We start from the raw sequence: 18,889 nt of genomic DNA on the forward strand, positions 1-18,889 counted from the left end.
ATTTGTATCCCTGGCCGTATTCGATATGATACTCGTACCCGTATCCATGTAACATAGCTTATTATGGATTCATCAAACAATGAATTTCTGTACACGTTATAGGAAAACCTCAAATAAATGTAGCATCATTTTGCGAGCAAGTAATGCAAGTAATGATGTTCATATATTCATATCAAATTGAACAATTAATATTTATCTTTCACGTCTTTCTAAGATCTAATCATTTTCATAAAAAAACAAATGAAAGAATTGCAGTGTTGGTGTTTAGACTGAGCTCAAGAGGTTTTTGAACCATTGAACTGAGTTCTTTGGGTATCTTTTAAGGTTATCCTTGTAGTCGACAAAGTATAGCCCGAATCGCGAAGTGTAACCCGCTGCCCACTCCCAGTTGTCAAGCAGAGACCACGCAAAGTATCCTCTCACGTCACAACCGTCTTCCCTGCATAGCATTCAGAAATTTATTTTAGTTTTAATCTTCATAAGTTGGACAGGTTATTACAATTATCTCTTTGAAATCATTTCAGTTGCCAAATAGCTTCTATTTACTCACCCTACTTTTTGGTATCATAAAACTTTTCTGGTACATCATATATGTTGCAGTACGAGTACAAATTGCTACATTATTTACTTGCCATATATGCTACTTATGTAAATCTGAGTAAAATTACCGGATTGCAGCAGATAAGTTTGAGAGATAATCATGGTGGTATCTGATCCTTTTATCATCCTTCAGGGCATCTTTGATTGAAGTAAATGGGCTGTTTGAATCATCCATCCCTGCACAAACATCGTAGATATTTGCTTCACTTATATTTGAACATCAATAGAAAGATAAGTCAGGTTATGGTACAATGCATGTCGCATATTGGTCCGTACTTTGGATTAATATCTTCGTTTTTCAAGTCCAAATAATTGATCCGAACCATTTAACATGATCTCCATAATTATCTAGAATCTTTAGATCAAGTGATTTTCTACATATCTAAACAGATAGTAAAAAAAATCTAAAATTTGATCTACAAGTACATTTTCATATAGTTATCATGTTGAATGGTTCAGATTGATTCTTTTGATTTTGTCAAAACAGAGATAGTGATCCAAAGTACGGACCAATGTGCGTTATGCATAGTACCAAAGCCTTACTCATATAAAGATAAACACTACATGGGTAATCATGAAATGGTTGGAATAATTGGGAAGGAGAAAAGAGAACCGTTTTCAGTTATCACAACCGGTGGATTGTTATATTTCTCTTTGACGTAGTTCATCAGGCTCCTCATCCCTTCAGGTACAATATATATCCAGATAGCATTTGCCTGTATTAAGAAATCATTTAAGAGCTTTCGATTGGATCCCTCCTCATTATATATAGTGTCTTTAAAAATTCTCTTAATTTTTTCCTCAAAAAATGGTTCTCTTAATTTGTTTCGTACCTTATCTCCAATTGCTTTAGTACCCTTGAATGCTGCATATAAGAAAAAAAAGAAAAGAAAGAATGCTCTTGGTCAATGAAAGAATTGTGAGCTAATTGATTGGCGTACCGATTCTTCCTAATACCTGTTAAGTACACCTGACTGGTACAACACAAACCTGGTACATTACTATTCAAGAAAAAATATTTTCTGCTTCCTTAAATGAACCTAATTGGCAAATTATTTTCTAACAATTGAAATGGCACTGAGAACTATTATGAACTTACGTAGCGTGCTGGCACCGGAGTCGGCAATTGTGTCGTGGAGCAATTTGCCAATTATATTTGTTGAATTGTTCTTTGCGTACCATGTGGTGTAGTGATTTATACCAACAAAATCCAGTGATCCCTTAACCAATGCTGCCTCATCAGCTGAGAATTTCGGTAATCTATCCCCAACTCTTGTTCTCATTGAATTTGGATAATCACCAAAGAATAAAGGGTCCATAAACCTGTTATATAAAATGCAGTAGTTTTTTAACTTCTTCATTATTATCAAGTAAAAACTTGAGTACTTTTTCTGAAATTTTCTTTCTAGTCTGACTGTTATAAGACCGTCATTTTCGTATCAGTAAGTTTACATTTAGATAGAAAGGAAAGGAACAATTATCTAAAACCAACTGTTTTTCTAAAATTTGGGACACAAGAAGAAAAACATATTAAGAAACTTACCAGCCAAATTGAAAATCTTGTGCTCTTTGCGTTGCTGCGATGTCTTTGGTAGAATTTGTCATCGGCACATACCACATAACATCAAATGCCATCCCAACAATTCCACCTTGTGCAGGCTACATTTTGAAGGCATGTGATAAACCGAAAATAAAGTGTTATTCTATGCAAAAGCTAGATAAAAAGAGGTCTTTAGTCGAATTCCCCTTTTTTAAAATGAGCTTACCAAATTGTTTAAATCACATGACACAAGCGTGTCTTCCATAATATGCACCATTAGTACAATTAAGAATGTTCACCTCCAATTTTGATCCCTAATTTAGGCTATACTTATCGATAAACATCTTATTCACCACCAACACAAACTAATTTATTATTCTTGTATGTCAACTATATCATTTTGTTATGAAATATATCCATCAGATTAATTCTTTCCAAGCACCAAAGCTAGGATTTTAGTTCATAAACTTTATTTTTATTTTGAATAAAGAATGCGAGCAGTAAAACAAAATGCATGAAGTAAACATTACCTTGTATTTCCTTCTATATATGTCTGAGGTGGTGGCATGAGCCAGAAGGGTATTATGGGCAACAATATATGGCTCAGTTGCTGAGTTCCCTGATCTACAAAATAAATGCAGAAGAATAGAGCAGCGACCGGGGGCATGAAGCCCCACATCATAGCCTTGTATTGCAAATGTGTGCGGTTCGTTAAATGTTATCCAATGCTTCACCCGATCCCCAAATGCCTTGAAGCACGTCTCGGCGTAATTTGCAAAGTCATTGCTGCCATGCATGTTGTCATCACATCACATATTTTCATGTTGCCATGTTTCATGATGCAAATTTTGAGTATATTCAGTAAAAAAAAAGTGTCAATTGTTCTAACTTTTAAAAAAAATATGTCAAGTTAGAACATATAAAAGCAAACATGAAACTCACATAATTTGCCTATCTAGCCATCCATTGTATTTGTCTTCTAAGGCTTGAGGAAGGTCCCAGTGATAAATTGTTACATAAGGCTCTATCCCTATAATTATTTCTCATTCAAACATGATAATTAGATGAGAAAGGGGCAAAAATAAAAAAAATAACATTTTAACATTTAATCCTGCTCAGTACAATTTCAACCATACCTTTTGCAAGCAGCGCATTGATTAATTTGTTGTAGTGGTCGATTCCAGCTTGATTAATATCACCAGTACCATCTAATGCGGCCAAAAGAGAGCAAAAAAAACATCAATTTTATAAAAATTCTATGAGAGAAGTTCTCTCTTCTTATCATAGATTCAACTAAGTTAAATGTGTACTATTTGAGGAAAATAAAAAATGTACTTGGATAAATTCGAGACCATGCAATGGAGAACCTATATGCATCCATTCCCATGTCTACCATAAGTTGTATATCCTCCTACAAAAATAGTTTAGTCAGATGGTGCAATAAAAATGTAAGCCCATAATGTATACATGCTAAATTTTCTTGGATCATATCGTTTATTTACACCTCATTTATAATGGGTAATCTGGACTTCATTTGATGCTTCATGGGCCACAAAATTAGGTTGATTATTTAGTTTAAACATAAATATGAACTAGCCTATTATTATAAATTTATAATCCATCAATTAAATAATTTAATGTAACTTCCCGTGATAATTGTAGTTATCTTAGAAAAGAGGAGGGATTCAAAATACTTAATAAATAGTAAAAAAAAAATTCAAAAATAAATAAAATAAAATTTGATCTGCAAGCACATTTTAATATATCCATCACGTTGAACGGTTTAGATCGACTGTTTAGAATTTGAAAAGTTTGAAAATAGAGAGTGTAATTCGTTGTCAACAAAAAAGGGTGTAATCAGATCCCTCAGAAAATTGTAATTATTTTATATATGAAGTTATAATATTAATTATGGTTTTAGATTTCTGATAAACCAACCTGTGTAAATTAACCTGGTATAAGTAATGATACAATATTAGTGAAGGCTAGCCATGAAGGAACGCATCAGAAAAATTTGAAAAAATAAATTATTATATGATATATATTTCAAATTGACGAGGGTTTAAATGTTACCATTTTTTAAACTTTAATAACTTCGAATTTAAAATTTAAATGTAAAAAAAAACTGTAAAATTTGATTTATATTATTTTTATGAATATGTAAAAGATTTCAACTTTTTCTTAATTGTATGAAGAGTTTACAAACATACACTGATGTGCATAATTTATAGACATTGATTTTTCAACTTATTGATTCATATAGAAAACAAAATAAAAAGTGATAATTTTTTATATGCATAGAGAGAAAATAATACAAATCGAATCTAATAGTTTTATTTTAAGAGTGAGTCTATGGTACTATACATATCACGGGTTGTTACCGTGCTACGGCTCTATATTCGAGTTTTCAAATCCTAACGGTCGATCCGAACCGTTCATCTTGTTCTTCATATTAATATGTGTTTGGAGACCAAATTTTACATTTTTTAAAATTTTTTTACTATTTTTTTAGATATTTAGAAAATCACTTGATCTGAAAATTCTGGACCATCCAAAAACAGTGATTTTCAATAAATCTAAAAAAATAGTAAAAAATTTTCAAAAAATGTAAAATTTGGTCTCCAAACACATATTAATATGGAGAACAAGATGAACGGTTCGGATCGACCATTAGGATTTAAAAACTCGAATATAGAGCCGTAGCACAGTGCCAAATCGTAATATGTATAGTACCATAGACTCACTCTTTATTTTAATAAATAAGTTTTAAAAGTTTTTTATTGAAAAATTAAAAATGAAGGAATACACACAAAAAATGGAGGCACAAAAATCAATCTCTTTGAAGTTTGTTGTGGATATAAATGTTTTTAGGCTGTTTTAGATAAATTCACCTCAAAACGGTGGTACTGATCGACCGCCACATCAGCATTGCTGAAATCAACCACCTTCCCTACAAAAAAAAAAGAGAGAGAGAAAATACTGGCTACATTTAATCCTACAATTTATATCTGAATACCAAAATATTCTTGAGAAGTATATAATACCAAAGGTATGTGCAAATTTGTCCCAGATAGTCAATCCTCTGCCATCAGTCTTCACTGCTCCTTCATACTGCAATTAATGCATTGCCATAAATGCAATGATTAATTATTATAACTTGTAAGGTTGAATGTTGTGCTGTGCCAATTGCTTTTTTTCTTTTATGTATTTGTTGATAAGAGCACTTAATGCGCATGATTGATAATGTGGAAAACCTTATCATCTCACTATAAAAAAATTTAAGTGACGAGTTAATGCATTTTGGATTATCAGATAGCATTGCCTAAAAGAAGTAGGGAATTCAGATCTCCTAAACTCAAAAGTTGAATTTGAATCCGAATTATCAGATTGGAATTGAATCTGTATGAATATTAAAGGGACTCCGTGAATTTTAATTTAAGTTACATTGATCTGAATTTGATTGGACGGTCTAGATTCAAATTAAATTTTTTGAGTTACTTTAGAGGATCTAGATCCGAGGAGTGGGGTCAGTCCAATGGATATCAGAGCAAATTCGTTTTAATTTTCAGTTGGAGTTGTTCAATTTACATTATCATTCATACTCACTAAAACTTTACAAATCTTAAAGCTGTTTACACAATATTTGACACAAATCGAACTAACTGAGAAACATTATTTTCATGAAAAAAACTGAGAAACATTATTATAAACATAAAACAATTTATATATCCCTCCATTCATAACATGTTACTTTATTCTTTTTTTTTTTGGAGTGAATCTGTGAACTGTGAAGCGTACGTGTTGCTCTATAAACATAAAAAAAATAATCAAAACTAAGGTGTGATGTGCTCACTAAGAGGGTTTGGTGAGCACAACTCAAAAAATATATTGGATTGGTTTCAAATGACGAATCTAAACCGTTGAAATTCATGTATTTCATGAGTGATGCATGTACATGTAAAATTTTTAACGATTTAGATTTGTCGTTTGAAACTAATCTAATATACTTTTGAAGTTGTGCTTATCAAACTCTCTTGATAAGTACATCACACCTTCCAAAAAAAAAATTGATGATTTTTTAAACACATCCATTACACATTACATTGAGTAAATATATATATATATAGAGTGAGTCTATGGTACTATGCATATCACGGGTTGTTACCATGCTATGGCTCTATATTCGAGTTTTTAAATCCTAACGGTCGATCCGAACCGTTCATCTTGTTCTCCATATTAATATGTGTTTGGAGACCAAATTTTACATTTTTTGAAATTTTTTTACTATTTTTTTAGATATTTAGAAAATCACTTGATCTGAAAATTCTGGACCATCCAAAAACAGTGATTTTCAATAAATCTAAAAAAATAGTAAAAAAATTTCAAAAAATGTAAAATTTGGTTTCCAAACACATATTAATATGGAGAACAAGATGAACGATTTGGATCGACCGTTAGGATTTGAAAACTTGAATATAGAGCCGTAACACGGTGCCAAATCGTAATATGCATAGTAACATAGACTCACTCATATATATATATATATATATATATAATATTTAACGCCGACACACTAGGCAGTAGAGGGCGCGGCGCACTTTTCAAAAAAGTTCAAATCTTTGGACCATTTGCGATTTTAAGAGGCTTCGAAAAGCATCTTGCTCATGGTCATGAAAAAGAAGAAAAATATAAGTGTGAAAAGGAATTTTAAGTGCTGGAAATGAAGTGATGCTAGTGGCCCATGCCTTTGCTAAAGACAGAGCCTCGTGACATCCTGTCATTTTCCAGCACCAGTGCACCACAGTCCACAAGTCCCCAACCACAAGTCCACTTGATAAATCAAGCCGTTCGGTCCGATTGAGATCCATGTAAGCACGAATCTTGATGCAGATGATAGGTAGGATACGCGACGTGTTTTCAGAAGATTACGATGTTTTGGCATTATGCAAGAAGATTACAAATGTTGAATCGAGAATTCTGGAACAGACATCGCGTGTGTTGATGTGCAGGTACTAAAAAATAAGTAAAAACAGGAATTTGAGAGGGACAGGCGGTCGCAATAATTATTTAATTATAATTATTATATCGTCCTTGATACTATTGTTGTTTCATACGTTCTTTAGAATCAATTGGTTGTATTGTTACAAATTGAACCCAATTAGCCAATTAGTGCATGCATGTAATGGTAAAATATGTGAGAGAGAATGTACGTAATATAATTTTGGCGTAGAACTACGGTGCTCTTAAGCTCACCAAAGTTATGTACACGTTACATCGGACGTTATTGTTTAAATTTTATAAATAATTTGATGATAATTTTTTTTAAAGTTGATTGTCACATGACACCAAGCATTTTTCTCTCATTTTGAAGTGTTGATACTTCTCTGGACCGTTTGATATTGATCAGGTAATACATGAAATAATTTGATTTCTGTGTAGTTTTAAACTATAATAATTAATAAGTATGTTGCTTGAAATTTTGTGTTAGTTGTATGTCTTAGAAAAAAAATATTATGTTTATAAGTATGTTTATAATATATTAGAGAAACTATAATAAGTACGTAGTTTTGGTGAGCTTAACTCTAAAACTCATCAAATCGATTTCAAATGACAAATTCGAACCGTTAAAACCCGCCTACCTTACGTGTGATGCATCTACATGTGTAATTTTTAAACATTCAAATTAATTTAGTATAAAGTCAAGCGGTCAAAATTAAAAGGTTAATAAATTAATTTTAGTGCATTCATTTTTTGAACGTTTTTGACCGCTTGACTTTATACTAAATTAATTCGAATGTTTAAAAATTTCACATGTAGATGCATCACACGTAAGGTAGACGGATTTTAACGGTTCGGATTCGTCATTTGAAATTGATTTGATGAGTTTTAGAGTTAAGCTCACCAAAACTTTGGTAAGCTTAAGAGCACCCTAGTTCTACTCTAATTTTGGCAGCTACGGCCAATTTTCTTTTTCTTTTTTGAAATCGGGCAGAGGCTGCCAGAAGCTACTGCCAATTTTCCAAAAAAAAGAAAAGAATGCACGTAATATATTTGATTATTCATTAAATAATAAAGATTTTCCAAATTCATTTTTGGTTGTGGAAGGTACGAAGGTTGCATATATAGTATCAGATTTTTAATTTTTTAATTAGGTAAAGGAATTGAGGAAACATCATATGCCTATATATATATATATATAAGGCAGTCATCGTATATGTGATATTAATTATTGAGCGAAAGAAATTATAAAGCATAGTTTGCCTTCTATTATATGCATTTTTTCACTTTTTTTTAATATATATAATCCTTGGCCATAAAAAAGCTGGCATCTTAATATTTAAAAAGAATTTTCATTGCGGTTAATTTTACTTACGTGCCCATATCGAACTAACATGTATATAAATTAACATTTTTTTCATTGATCTTGCATTCTGTTGTTTTCCAAAATGATCATAATATAAAAAAAATTAAACATGGGAGAAGAAAAAAACAAAAGTTGAAATGGAAGTAAAAATGAAATCACTTATATAAGAATAGAAAAAGCTTTTCTAATTAACTTGCATTTTTAGAATTCTTTTAGTAAACATATTCATAATATTTCAATCTGTCAAAAATCCTTTTGAGATTTTTTTTTTGACATGAGGACTCCACTAAATCCTTTAATTAACATGTAATATTACTTCAAAATAATATGAAACTTGCAAATGGACTATCATTTATTTTACAAAAGCATTGTTAAACAATACTATGACCTCATATTAAATGGTTAAAAAAGGGTCTATAATATTCAGAGAATAATTATAATTTCAGATACAGTACTAAAAACCTGGAATGAAGATGAAGCTGTTCCAAACACAAAGCCTTCAGGGAAACTTTTCCTGCTGAGGTCTGTACTCTGTATTGAGCATCTGAGTATTGTACACAGTACTAGTAATACAGTAATGAGACTCCTTTTCAACTCCATTATTAGAGAGAAAGAGGAGGGAGAGGGATTGAGAGAAAGAGAGAGAGAGAGAGAGAGAGAGAGAGAGAGATGGTGGTTGATAGGTTGGTGTGGAACAAATCAAGAAATGAGGAGGGGTGTGGGGGAAAGGCAGTTAATTGAGATTGTATATATAAAGAGGAGGGTTCAAATGCCTCCATTTTTTGTGTCTCCATCATGCCTCTATTTTTAAAAATTTTAATAACTCAAAATTTAAATTTTAAAATTCAAAATAAAACCGTTGGATATGAACTACATCATTTTATCTATGCACGTGTAGAAAATTATGACATTTCAACTTTGTTTTGGTTGTCATCTTGAGCTTATAAAAATATATACTCATGTGGATAATTTTTAGACGTTGATTTTTCATTTTATTGATTCATATAAAAGCAAAATCAAAATGTGATAATTTTTTATAGACACATAGAGAAAATAACATAGATCACATCTAAAGGCTTTAATTTGACGTTTAAGTTTTAAACTTTGAGTTATTTAAGTTTTTAAAAATAGAGGCATGATGGAGACACAAAAAATGGAGGCATTTGAACCCTCCTCATATATAAATGATACAAATTTATTCCATACCAAAATTTACCTCCTCATTATGTTTCCTAGGGACCGAAATATAAAACAAATTCTTAGTTTGGTCAAATTTTATAAATTTTTTTCATCAAATAATTATTAAAAGTCCGAATATATATTATAAAATAGAAAATGGAACAAGTAAAGAGATATCCATTAAGGTTGTGCTTCAGAAAGAGAGAGGGAAAGGGATCGAGGAGATGAAAGAAGGCAGTGTAAAGTGTTAATCTTCTCTAAACTCTGAATAGTTTGTATATGGAGTTTATCTCTTCTGTTTTTTTCCTTTCCTCCTCTTTCCTTTAAAATTTTATGTTATAAAACAAGTAAATATGATCTGGTTATAAGGGATTTGACTTAAAAATCTGAATAGTTTGTAAGCTCACTAAGTATATTGGCAAATTTAACTTTAAAATCTGTCATATTGACTTCAAATGACGAATTTTAATCGTTGAAAACAATATATTTCACAAGAGATGCGTTTATATGTCAAATTTATAAATTTTCAAATTAATTTAGTATAAAGTCAATGGTAAAAAATTAATAAAAAATAAATATATTAAAATTAATTTATAAACTTTTTATTTTTATTTTCAAGTTTAATATAAAAAACTAAGAGTGAGTCTATGGTAATATGCATATCACGATTTGGCACCGTGCTACGGCTCTATATTCGAGTTTTCAAATCCTAACGGTCAATCCGAATCGTTCATCTTGTTTTCCATATTAATATGTGTTTGGAGACCAAATTTTATATTTTTTGAAATTTTTTTACTATTTTTTTAGATTTATTGAAAATCACTGTTTTTGGATGGTCCAGAATTTTCAGATCAAGTGATTTTCTAAATATCTAAAAAAATAGTAAAAAAATTTCAAAAAAAATGTAAAATTTGGTCTCCAAACACATATTAATATGGAGAACAAGATGAACGGTTCGGATCGACCGCTAGGATTTAAAAACTTAAATATAGAGCCGTAGCACGGTAACAACCCATGATATGCATATTATCATAGACTCACTCAAAAACTAATGATGAAGTTAATAGGAAAAAAGAATAATGATGAACATATGTAATTTTGGATAGTAATTTTTTTTTTTGTCTCAAATGGTCATATTGCAAAACGGAGTGAACGAGTGATGGGAGTCTGTTATATGGGAAAGAAGTGCAAGCTATAAGTTAGCAAACAAAACATACAACAGCAAAAATGTTGTGAAAATGATTATGTTGCCATACGTGTTTTGCTAGGAGTACCATGAAATGTACCTAGCAAGTGGATTAAGGGGGTGTATCTAATACTAGATTTAATATTTGGTACTTGTTTAGATATTTACGTGGCAGCAATCAATGAAAGTTCTTGGAGAACAATAATGCACAAAACACTATTATAGTCAAAGTGTAATCATAGGAGAGAATGAGAGATGGTACGTGCTGAGAAGCTACTTATAATATGGTCTCCGTAAGCAACAAATATTTTTCTCTTTAACATTTTTCATTTCGTTACGTATTTTCTTTTTCTGTGTACCGTGACCTCAAAAGAATTTTGAATGGAGATTCTTTAACATGTGCATCTCGAAAGAGTTTTAGAAATTGAAGCCTAAACCAAAAGTCAAATCGCCTTTAACATAAAATAAAAATGACTTGTCACATTGGGCACCTCAAAAATACTCCAGTTTGTATTTAACTCATTTGTCAAACTCAATGACATATCTCGAGGTCTCACCTCATTTCTTTAATTCCGTTTATTTACACCCATACAGCTGCTCATTTGTTCTAATTAAGAGAAGTGATCATTGTTTTTAAAAAAATATTTCACAATGCGGAAGTAACATTCATTGACTTTCTCACATGATCCAAAATCGAACTCACAAAGAAGGCATGGTATTTTAGTCATTAATTATTTGGAGTGACAAAATTAGAAATTAATGAAGTTTAGAGTGGCATTATTACAATTTCAAATTTCGAGACGATATTTTTCAAATTTGAAGATTTTGAAGTGGCAAATAATCAATTTTCCCTAGTCAAAGTTATATAAAATGAATCATTAATATATTAACATTTTATAATGTTATCTATTGTAAAACAAACAAATTTTTTTGTTTAGATACGTTTTTTTAGTTTTTATAAATATGCCCCCAATTTTGTTTTTTGTTTTTTTAAAAAAAAAAAATGCTCCAATCATCTAACAGAGGGGTGGTCCATTATTCCAACTGATCACCCAGAGCACAGCGGTCCACTGAGAACTTGACCGCCCATAGGCCGGGCGTAGTGGCGTAGCCAGGATTTTTATCAGAGGTAGGCAAAAAACAAATCTTACAAACATGGATGTTGTTAGCTCCGCATAGTTCTACACAACTCACCACAATATAGTGGAGCCAGAGCTAAATACGGGTCATGGCGCCGATGTCGAAAACCTAGAACCATCGCTCTAAAAATCAAAATTAAAATTGAAAACTTGATGGTGGAATTTAAATCAGGTGAATTGAAAGAATTAGCCAAATCAGATCAAAAGTTTTGATTTATTTTTTTTCACAAAAAACATGTTTCATAATTAAAAAAAGATAGAAAAAGAATTACACAAATGTATTTTGTCATAAAATTATGTTTAACTCAAATATTATACTCAAATAATTTACTAATATATTATACTAATTTATTTTGTCAAAACATTCTTTTCCTTTTATTAATTTTTATTAAAAGACAATTCCCATATATTATTTATTTGTTTGTTTTTCTTTGACAAAATCTACTTAGAGACACTATTATTTTACCTGCTTTAACTTTCTCTATTAATTTTATCAATGAAGTTACTTTTCTTTTCTCCCAAATGAATCTCCAAGTTTTCTAATGTTGATTGGTCATCAACTCAAATTTTACCTCTCCAATCACATGTCTTTTAATATTTTATTTTTCAGACCCAATAAATCGGCCCATTCAATTGAACCATCTAAATAATTGTCCCATCTGTCAGAATCATCTTCTACTTTCATTTTGTTAGCTCCTTCCTCTTCCAAACGATGAATTGACGCCAACTGCGAAATTTGTGTTAAGAATTTATTTCAAAGGTAGGCAACAAATATTATCTAGGGTAGGCAATGATCCTTATCGGGGTTAGACAATGGATCAGATCTATATACTCAATACATATTTTCAAAATTCAGGGGTAGGCAACTGCTTACCCCTGGATGACTATAGCTCCGCCTCTGACCGGGCGGTCCTCTATTTTTTTTTTAGAGATCTAATATTTTCATTTAAATAAATTTATGAAATTTTAGTTTTCTTGTTTATGGTGTATGCCAAAAAAATAAGACATTTGATATATTTATGAGTGATGTCGTAACTCTTTATAATTTTGATTTGATTTGTCAGTTGAATATCACAAGTCTAAAGATAACACTAATTAAGGACTTGGCCTTGATTCTTAATAATTTATTTTATTCAAATATACACAAAGAAATATGGTTTGATTGCCTCAATGATGTCAATTTTTTTTTTAGAGAATAATTGGAGAGCAAGAGAGAGAATAATTGGATTAGTTGATTATTGTCAACATATACCATTTGCTTGAATAAGCAAACACACACAATAAATAGTAAATGCATTTTAAAATAATTATATAGATAGTTCTTGAATAATGTCTTAGGCTTTTGACTAAACAAAATACTGATCATTGCATATCTATCGTTGATAGAAAACTTAAACTGAATTTTTGAGGCACTAAATTCAGATTCGTCTCGTCCACCTTTCTGAAATTGTGGTCATATGCGCAAATCTGACTTTCATAGCCAACGTTATGACTGTTTAAAGTTTTTTCGAAAAACAACGATGCTTGCGTGCAAAAACACTGATAATGGACCGATGCTTTATGCCCCGCTTAATGACGACAGAAGTGCATCGATGTTTCATTGCCAAAACATCGATGACGCACCCATGCTCTCTAAACGGTCATAACTTTATTATTGTCAAAACATTGATGACGCACGCATGCTCTCTCAACGATCATAACTTTAAAATGCATTTACTATTTATTGTGTGCGTTTGTTTCTTTTCTTAATGAATTACGATTTTATTTATTATTCAAAGATCATTGAAATTATCTATGATTGTTCAATATATGTTATTTACACGGTAATTATTTTTTTTTCAAAATTCAAAACTGTCTCCTTTTATATTTCACAATCTTGTTCTAAACTTTTTTGTTGATGTTTTTCATGAATTATAGTTATATTTATGATTCACAAATAATCAAAAGCATGAATTATAGTTATATTTATGATTCAAAAATATTCGAAAGCATCTTGTTTGGAATAAAAAAATAATGGTTATATTTATGTAGTTGAAGGTTATTGAGGCAATCTAACCATATTTCCTTGTGTATATTTGAATAAAAAAAATTGTTAAGAATTAAGGCCAAGTTCTTAATTAGTGTTATCTCTAGACTTGTAATATCCAACTGACAAATCAAATTAAAGTTATAAAGAGTTACGACATCACTCATAAATAAGAAAACTAAAAATTTACAAAATTATTTAAATGAAAATATTAAGATCTTTGAAAAAAAAAATAGATGACCGCCCGACCTATGGGCGGTTAGGTGGAATAATGGACCGCCCCTCTGCTAGGCAGTCGGGGCATTTAAAAAAACAAAATCGGAGGCATATTTGTTAATTTTTTTTTTTAGGGTATTAATAAAAATCTCCGGTTTAGATATGCTATTCTAATATCGTATCACTTTAAATTATCTCTTGCCAAAATATACTATGTGTGCTTCGTATAATATGAATGGTCTACATATACGATGTTCTAAATTATCATTTGTAATATTTTTTCAAAAGGTTCATATATCATGATAGAATAAATTTCAACTCATTTAGCATGTATGGAAGAGTGATATGAACTCCAACTTAGTTCAGACCACAAAAAAAAAAAAAAAAAAAAAAAAAAAAAAAGCATTAGAAAAGCTTTTGCTGCATTGGGGAGGATAAGGGAGGGGAGGAGAGAGACTGTAAAGAGTTAATATCTTTTATATTTTTATTTAAAGGTTACAAAATTTCAATAATTTGTATACAAAGCATAGTTAATCTTTTTTTTCTTTTCCGCTCTTTTTTTTCAATTTTTTTTCAAAAACAAGTTAACAAGTAAACTGTAAACTTTTTTGGTGAGGTCCGATCACCTCTTCTTTTCCCTTTCGTTCCCTCATCTAGAAAAAAACTCAACTGGTGCCTCTACCTTCTTCAGAAGCATAACTCAATTTCTGATCCGTTCGTTATATACTAATACGACTTTTAAAGAGACTCCTTGCATTAGATAATTGGATTTGAATTAATTTAAACTCTGATTAAACGATCCAAATTAAAATTCAAACGGTAGATTACCTCAAAGAATCAAGGCTCGCTGTCTATACATACCATCAGTCAGTCCAGAAAGTCTCATTTAGACTTGAGCATACGACTTAAAAGTCGTCTTACACGACAAATTAAGTCATTTCTAAAACAGCAAGAAAATATTACTAGATTAACAGTGTTAGCAATTATTATTCAAATCTATAACATCTTATCATCGTTGCAATTAATTTTAATTTAGTTGTGGATGTAGTTTAATAATTTTTAAGTTCTACATGATTGCAATTACAAGTTGACATTATAGACAAAATTCTTAGCAGTAGATATGATGTAAAGAATGATTGAGAGCACTAAGGATTATCTGGCAGCCTCAATTTCTAATTTGATAATGAATCCGATACTAGCGTTTCAATATGCAAATGATACTGTAATTGTTGCTAGGGCTGATGTCACAACCATGATTACTCTCAAGTTGATTTTGCGGCTCTCTACAAGCGTATCGGGGCTGAGAATTAATTATGAGAAGAACTCTTTCCTACCAATAAACCTATCAATAACGAGAACAAGGTGTGTTTCTCTCATTTTTGGATGCTCTCAAACTAATATGTCTATGTCCTATTTAGGTATGCCTCTAACTTTAAAAATTCTAAGCCGTCAAGATCTTGTTCCGCTTTTAGAGAAGGTGCGTAAAAGAATAGACGGTTGGCATGGCAAGTTGCCATCGAAAGGGGGTAGGTTGCAGCTTATCAGATCGGTTCTGACAAGTATACCGATTTATATAATGACTTCATTTTTTCTTCCTAAGTGGGTCTTTTACATAATTGAGCAAATGTGGCAAAAAAATTTGTGGAAAAAAATGCAGGGGCAGCGGGGGGCTCACCTTATCAATTGGAAAGTGTTATGCTTTCCTAAGTCTCATGGTGGACTGGGTATTCCAAACTCGCTTTGAGAAATATAGTGTTGCTTTTGAGATGGTGGTGGAAAGTCTATTGTGAAAAAGACAATCTTTGGGCTGCAATTGTGTCAGTTGTGAGAGGACTAAGCCATTCTTCCGAGGGTCCTACGTTATGGAGGGCAAACAGATTATTTTTTTGGAACCAATTAGTAAAAATAAAACTACCGTTTCACTTTTGTGCTCTGTGGGAGGTGGGTGATGGAAGGTCAGTGTCTTTCCGGTTTGATTCATGGAATGGGCCGCCAATCAGAGCAATAAAAAATGATGGACCACGATCTTCGCTTCAATCAATCTCATTACGTGATATGATCACACGATGGCCTAGAGTATTCCCATTTTCCGACCATGAAATACCAGAATTCACTGATCAAGTGGATCGACTAATATGGTGCTGGAGTTGAGATGGTATATATTATTATAACTCGGTATACAAGGTTATGGCAATAGGTGGATTGATTAGATGGAGATTGGAGATACATGAAGATTTGGCGCAGCAATGCACCTCCCAAGGTTAAATTCTTTACTTTTTTTATGCCTCCATCAGAAACTACTAATCCATGATACCATGAGTACAGGAGGAATGAACTGTCAATTGGAGTGTGCAGTATGTTAATTAAGATTATCTCCTGGAAATGACGTTCCATGTTCTATTCCAGTGCAGGTACGCATCTAGTGTTTGGAGTTGTATGGGACTACTCATTTCTCATGCTGATTCATTGGCTGATACATGGGATAAATCATGGGTTGCATATAAACGGGTGGTGAAAGAAGGGAAGTGATGGAGTTTTTCTATAGCTAATTATGAACCCTAATACACCTAATTTGGTTGCAAGCATACAACCTTGTCAAGTAGTAGTTCGGGTGTCGAATCCACAGGGACAACTCGTAAAGTACTGGTTCTCGCCAATTCACTAAGCTAGACTACCAGAGTTTGGGTTGGTTTTTAAATCTAATTAAATTGAAAGGAGCAAATAATAAATGTCTGGGGTCTGATTCAAGTGTAGGAGTTCTAGGGGCTTTGGCATTCCTATCCACTAGGGTCTCAATCTACTCGATTCATGTCTCTAAAGCATACGTGGGCATCCTGTTTAAGGTGATAATAGCGTACACTTCACGGTTAAGTACTTCGCGGGCTATTATCTTACCTTTAGGTTACTTCGGACTTCTCGGTTAAGTACTTCATCCTAATAACCTATTCTTTACTCTTTTTTGATCGGGGAGTTAACACAAGTGATTTTTAGTCATTGATAATAGCGTACACTTCACGGTTAAGTACTTCGCGGGCTATTATCGTACTTTTAGGATACTTAGGACTTCTCGGTTAAGTACTTCGTCCTAATTACCTATTCTTTACTCATTGGATAAATCCCTAAATTCATGTATCGGAGGAGTAAGGTTAAACCACCCAATCCATGTATAAATCAAGCATTAAAAGAGTAAATTGCTAATAGTCAATAAAAACCACAAATCGAGTAAAATAGAGTGCACCTAGTTTCGAGTTTTACATGCCATCGCCCCTAGAGAGGAGATTAGCCTCTCATAGGGGCACAAACAGTTACAAAGGGGACAAATAAGTTGTTACCAAAGCCTAAAGAAAGGAAAATAGAGTAGAGAATACAAATCCAAGCACAAATCTCTTCTCCCTCAAGCTTTTCCTCTCCAAATCGCCCTAGATCTGAAAACCTAGCTTCTTGAGTCGTTCCCAGCTGTTGTGTGGTGTGAAAATGGCGGCCTCCTCTTTGGGGAAGGAGAGATGAGCTATACATATCGTTCTGGGCCCATAACAGCCCAAAAATCAGAGACTGTGCAAAAATTTCGGGTCGCAATTTCAGTGCAGAATTATGGCAGTGAGCTACTCCAAGTAGTTCTGGAATTCCAGGTCGCAATTTAAGAGATTGCGGGTCGCAATTTTCCTCTGATTCTTGCCTCTTAATGTCGTCTAGGTTCCGATCACGTCCGGGCTTGCTCCAAATTGTTCCCCTTTGCTTCTAATAGCTGAAAACACATCAAAATATAGCAGTATCTCGAACTTGGCGCGATATCTAAACAAAATGACTTTAAACTAATAAAAGGGGATAGTTTTAGAGACCAAATTCTACCAAAAATGTATATGAAATTTAGGCTTATCAGGAAGAGAATTTGGATAACAAGGGTTATGGCGGTGTTGTGGAATATTTGAAATCAAAGGAATGATACCATATTCAGAGGGAAAAAGGTGCATCCAGTGGTACTTGCAACTAGAATTCAAGCAGAGACAGAATCATCGTTATCTAGTTGTAAGCAAGGTCAAGATGTAGTGGCCTATGTTGTGTAGGCTACTGAGGTTTTTTCTTTCTGTAGGAGATTGTGTTTTGATGTATTAAGTAAATTTAATTGTAATTTGGTAGGTGCAACCAAAGTTTTTTTAAAAAAAAAAACATTATAGACAAATTGTTAATTTATTAATTTTGCAAAATTAATGATTGTCTTTTATATATTTTTTGATTATTACACCAGCATTTACAATTATTTTGCGATTAAGATAGAGAATTGTCTTGAATAACTAAAATTATAAATTTAAATGTTATGATTATGAGAAAAATTAAATGATATATTTTTTGACATATTATCACGACAGTATAATTTTAATTATTTAATGTGGTCAGATCGAGTTTTAAAATATATTTCTATAAAATTCATAACTAACATGTATATGGTGAATTAATTGACATACAATCAATATCTAACGACATAAAATTTGCATTCGTTTTTTTTTCGAATTGGAAGAATTGATCGAATTAAACAGATTACTTGTCCACACTATTGAATACTACTCAAAGAATCGAAATTTTTTTAGTTACCATTTTTTTTTGAATAAAAATAAGGATCAAGTCCTTATTGATATATTAA

At 31.8% G+C, this 18,889-nt stretch overlaps 2 protein-coding genes across 2 annotated transcripts in view; both read right to left on the reverse strand.

Moving 5' to 3' along the window:
- Positions 1–18,889, reverse strand: part of LOC144559082 (Ribosomal protein S19e family protein) — a 99,780-nt gene that overhangs the window by 24,120 nt on the left and 56,771 nt on the right. The window lies entirely within an intron of this gene.
- BGLU40 (beta glucosidase 40) lies at positions 110–9,222 on the reverse strand. The gene is made up of 13 exons (XM_078308058.1): positions 8,967–9,222; positions 5,185–5,251; positions 5,032–5,090; positions 3,476–3,551; positions 3,277–3,348; positions 3,083–3,170; positions 2,671–2,926; positions 2,144–2,259; positions 1,700–1,923; positions 1,434–1,465; positions 1,214–1,316; positions 669–777; positions 110–439 (listed from the first exon to the last, which is right to left on the reverse strand). The coding sequence occupies exons 1-13, from the start codon at positions 9,102–9,104 to the stop codon at positions 265–267; spliced, it is 1,515 nt and encodes a 504-aa protein (XP_078164184.1). The 5' UTR covers positions 9,105–9,222; the 3' UTR covers positions 110–264.

Source organism: Carex rostrata, chromosome 9, assembly GCF_964058835.1.
Source record: "Carex rostrata chromosome 9, lpCarRost1.2, whole genome shotgun sequence".
In the NCBI taxonomy this organism is placed as follows: domain Eukaryota; kingdom Viridiplantae; phylum Streptophyta; class Magnoliopsida; order Poales; family Cyperaceae; genus Carex; species Carex rostrata.

Coding starts and splice junctions, on each gene's coding strand:
- BGLU40 (XM_078308058.1), bottom strand. CDS start 9,104: ATGGAGTTGAAAAGGAGTCTCATTACTGTATTACTAGTACTGTGTACA. Junction 1,466..1,699: donor CTCCGGTGCCAGCACGCTAC/GTAAGTTCATAA, acceptor TCTTATATGCAG/CATTCAAGGGTACTAAAGCA. Junction 778..1,213: donor GGTTGTGATAACTGAAAACG/GTTCTCTTTTCT, acceptor ATGTTTGTGCAG/GGATGGATGATTCAAACAGC.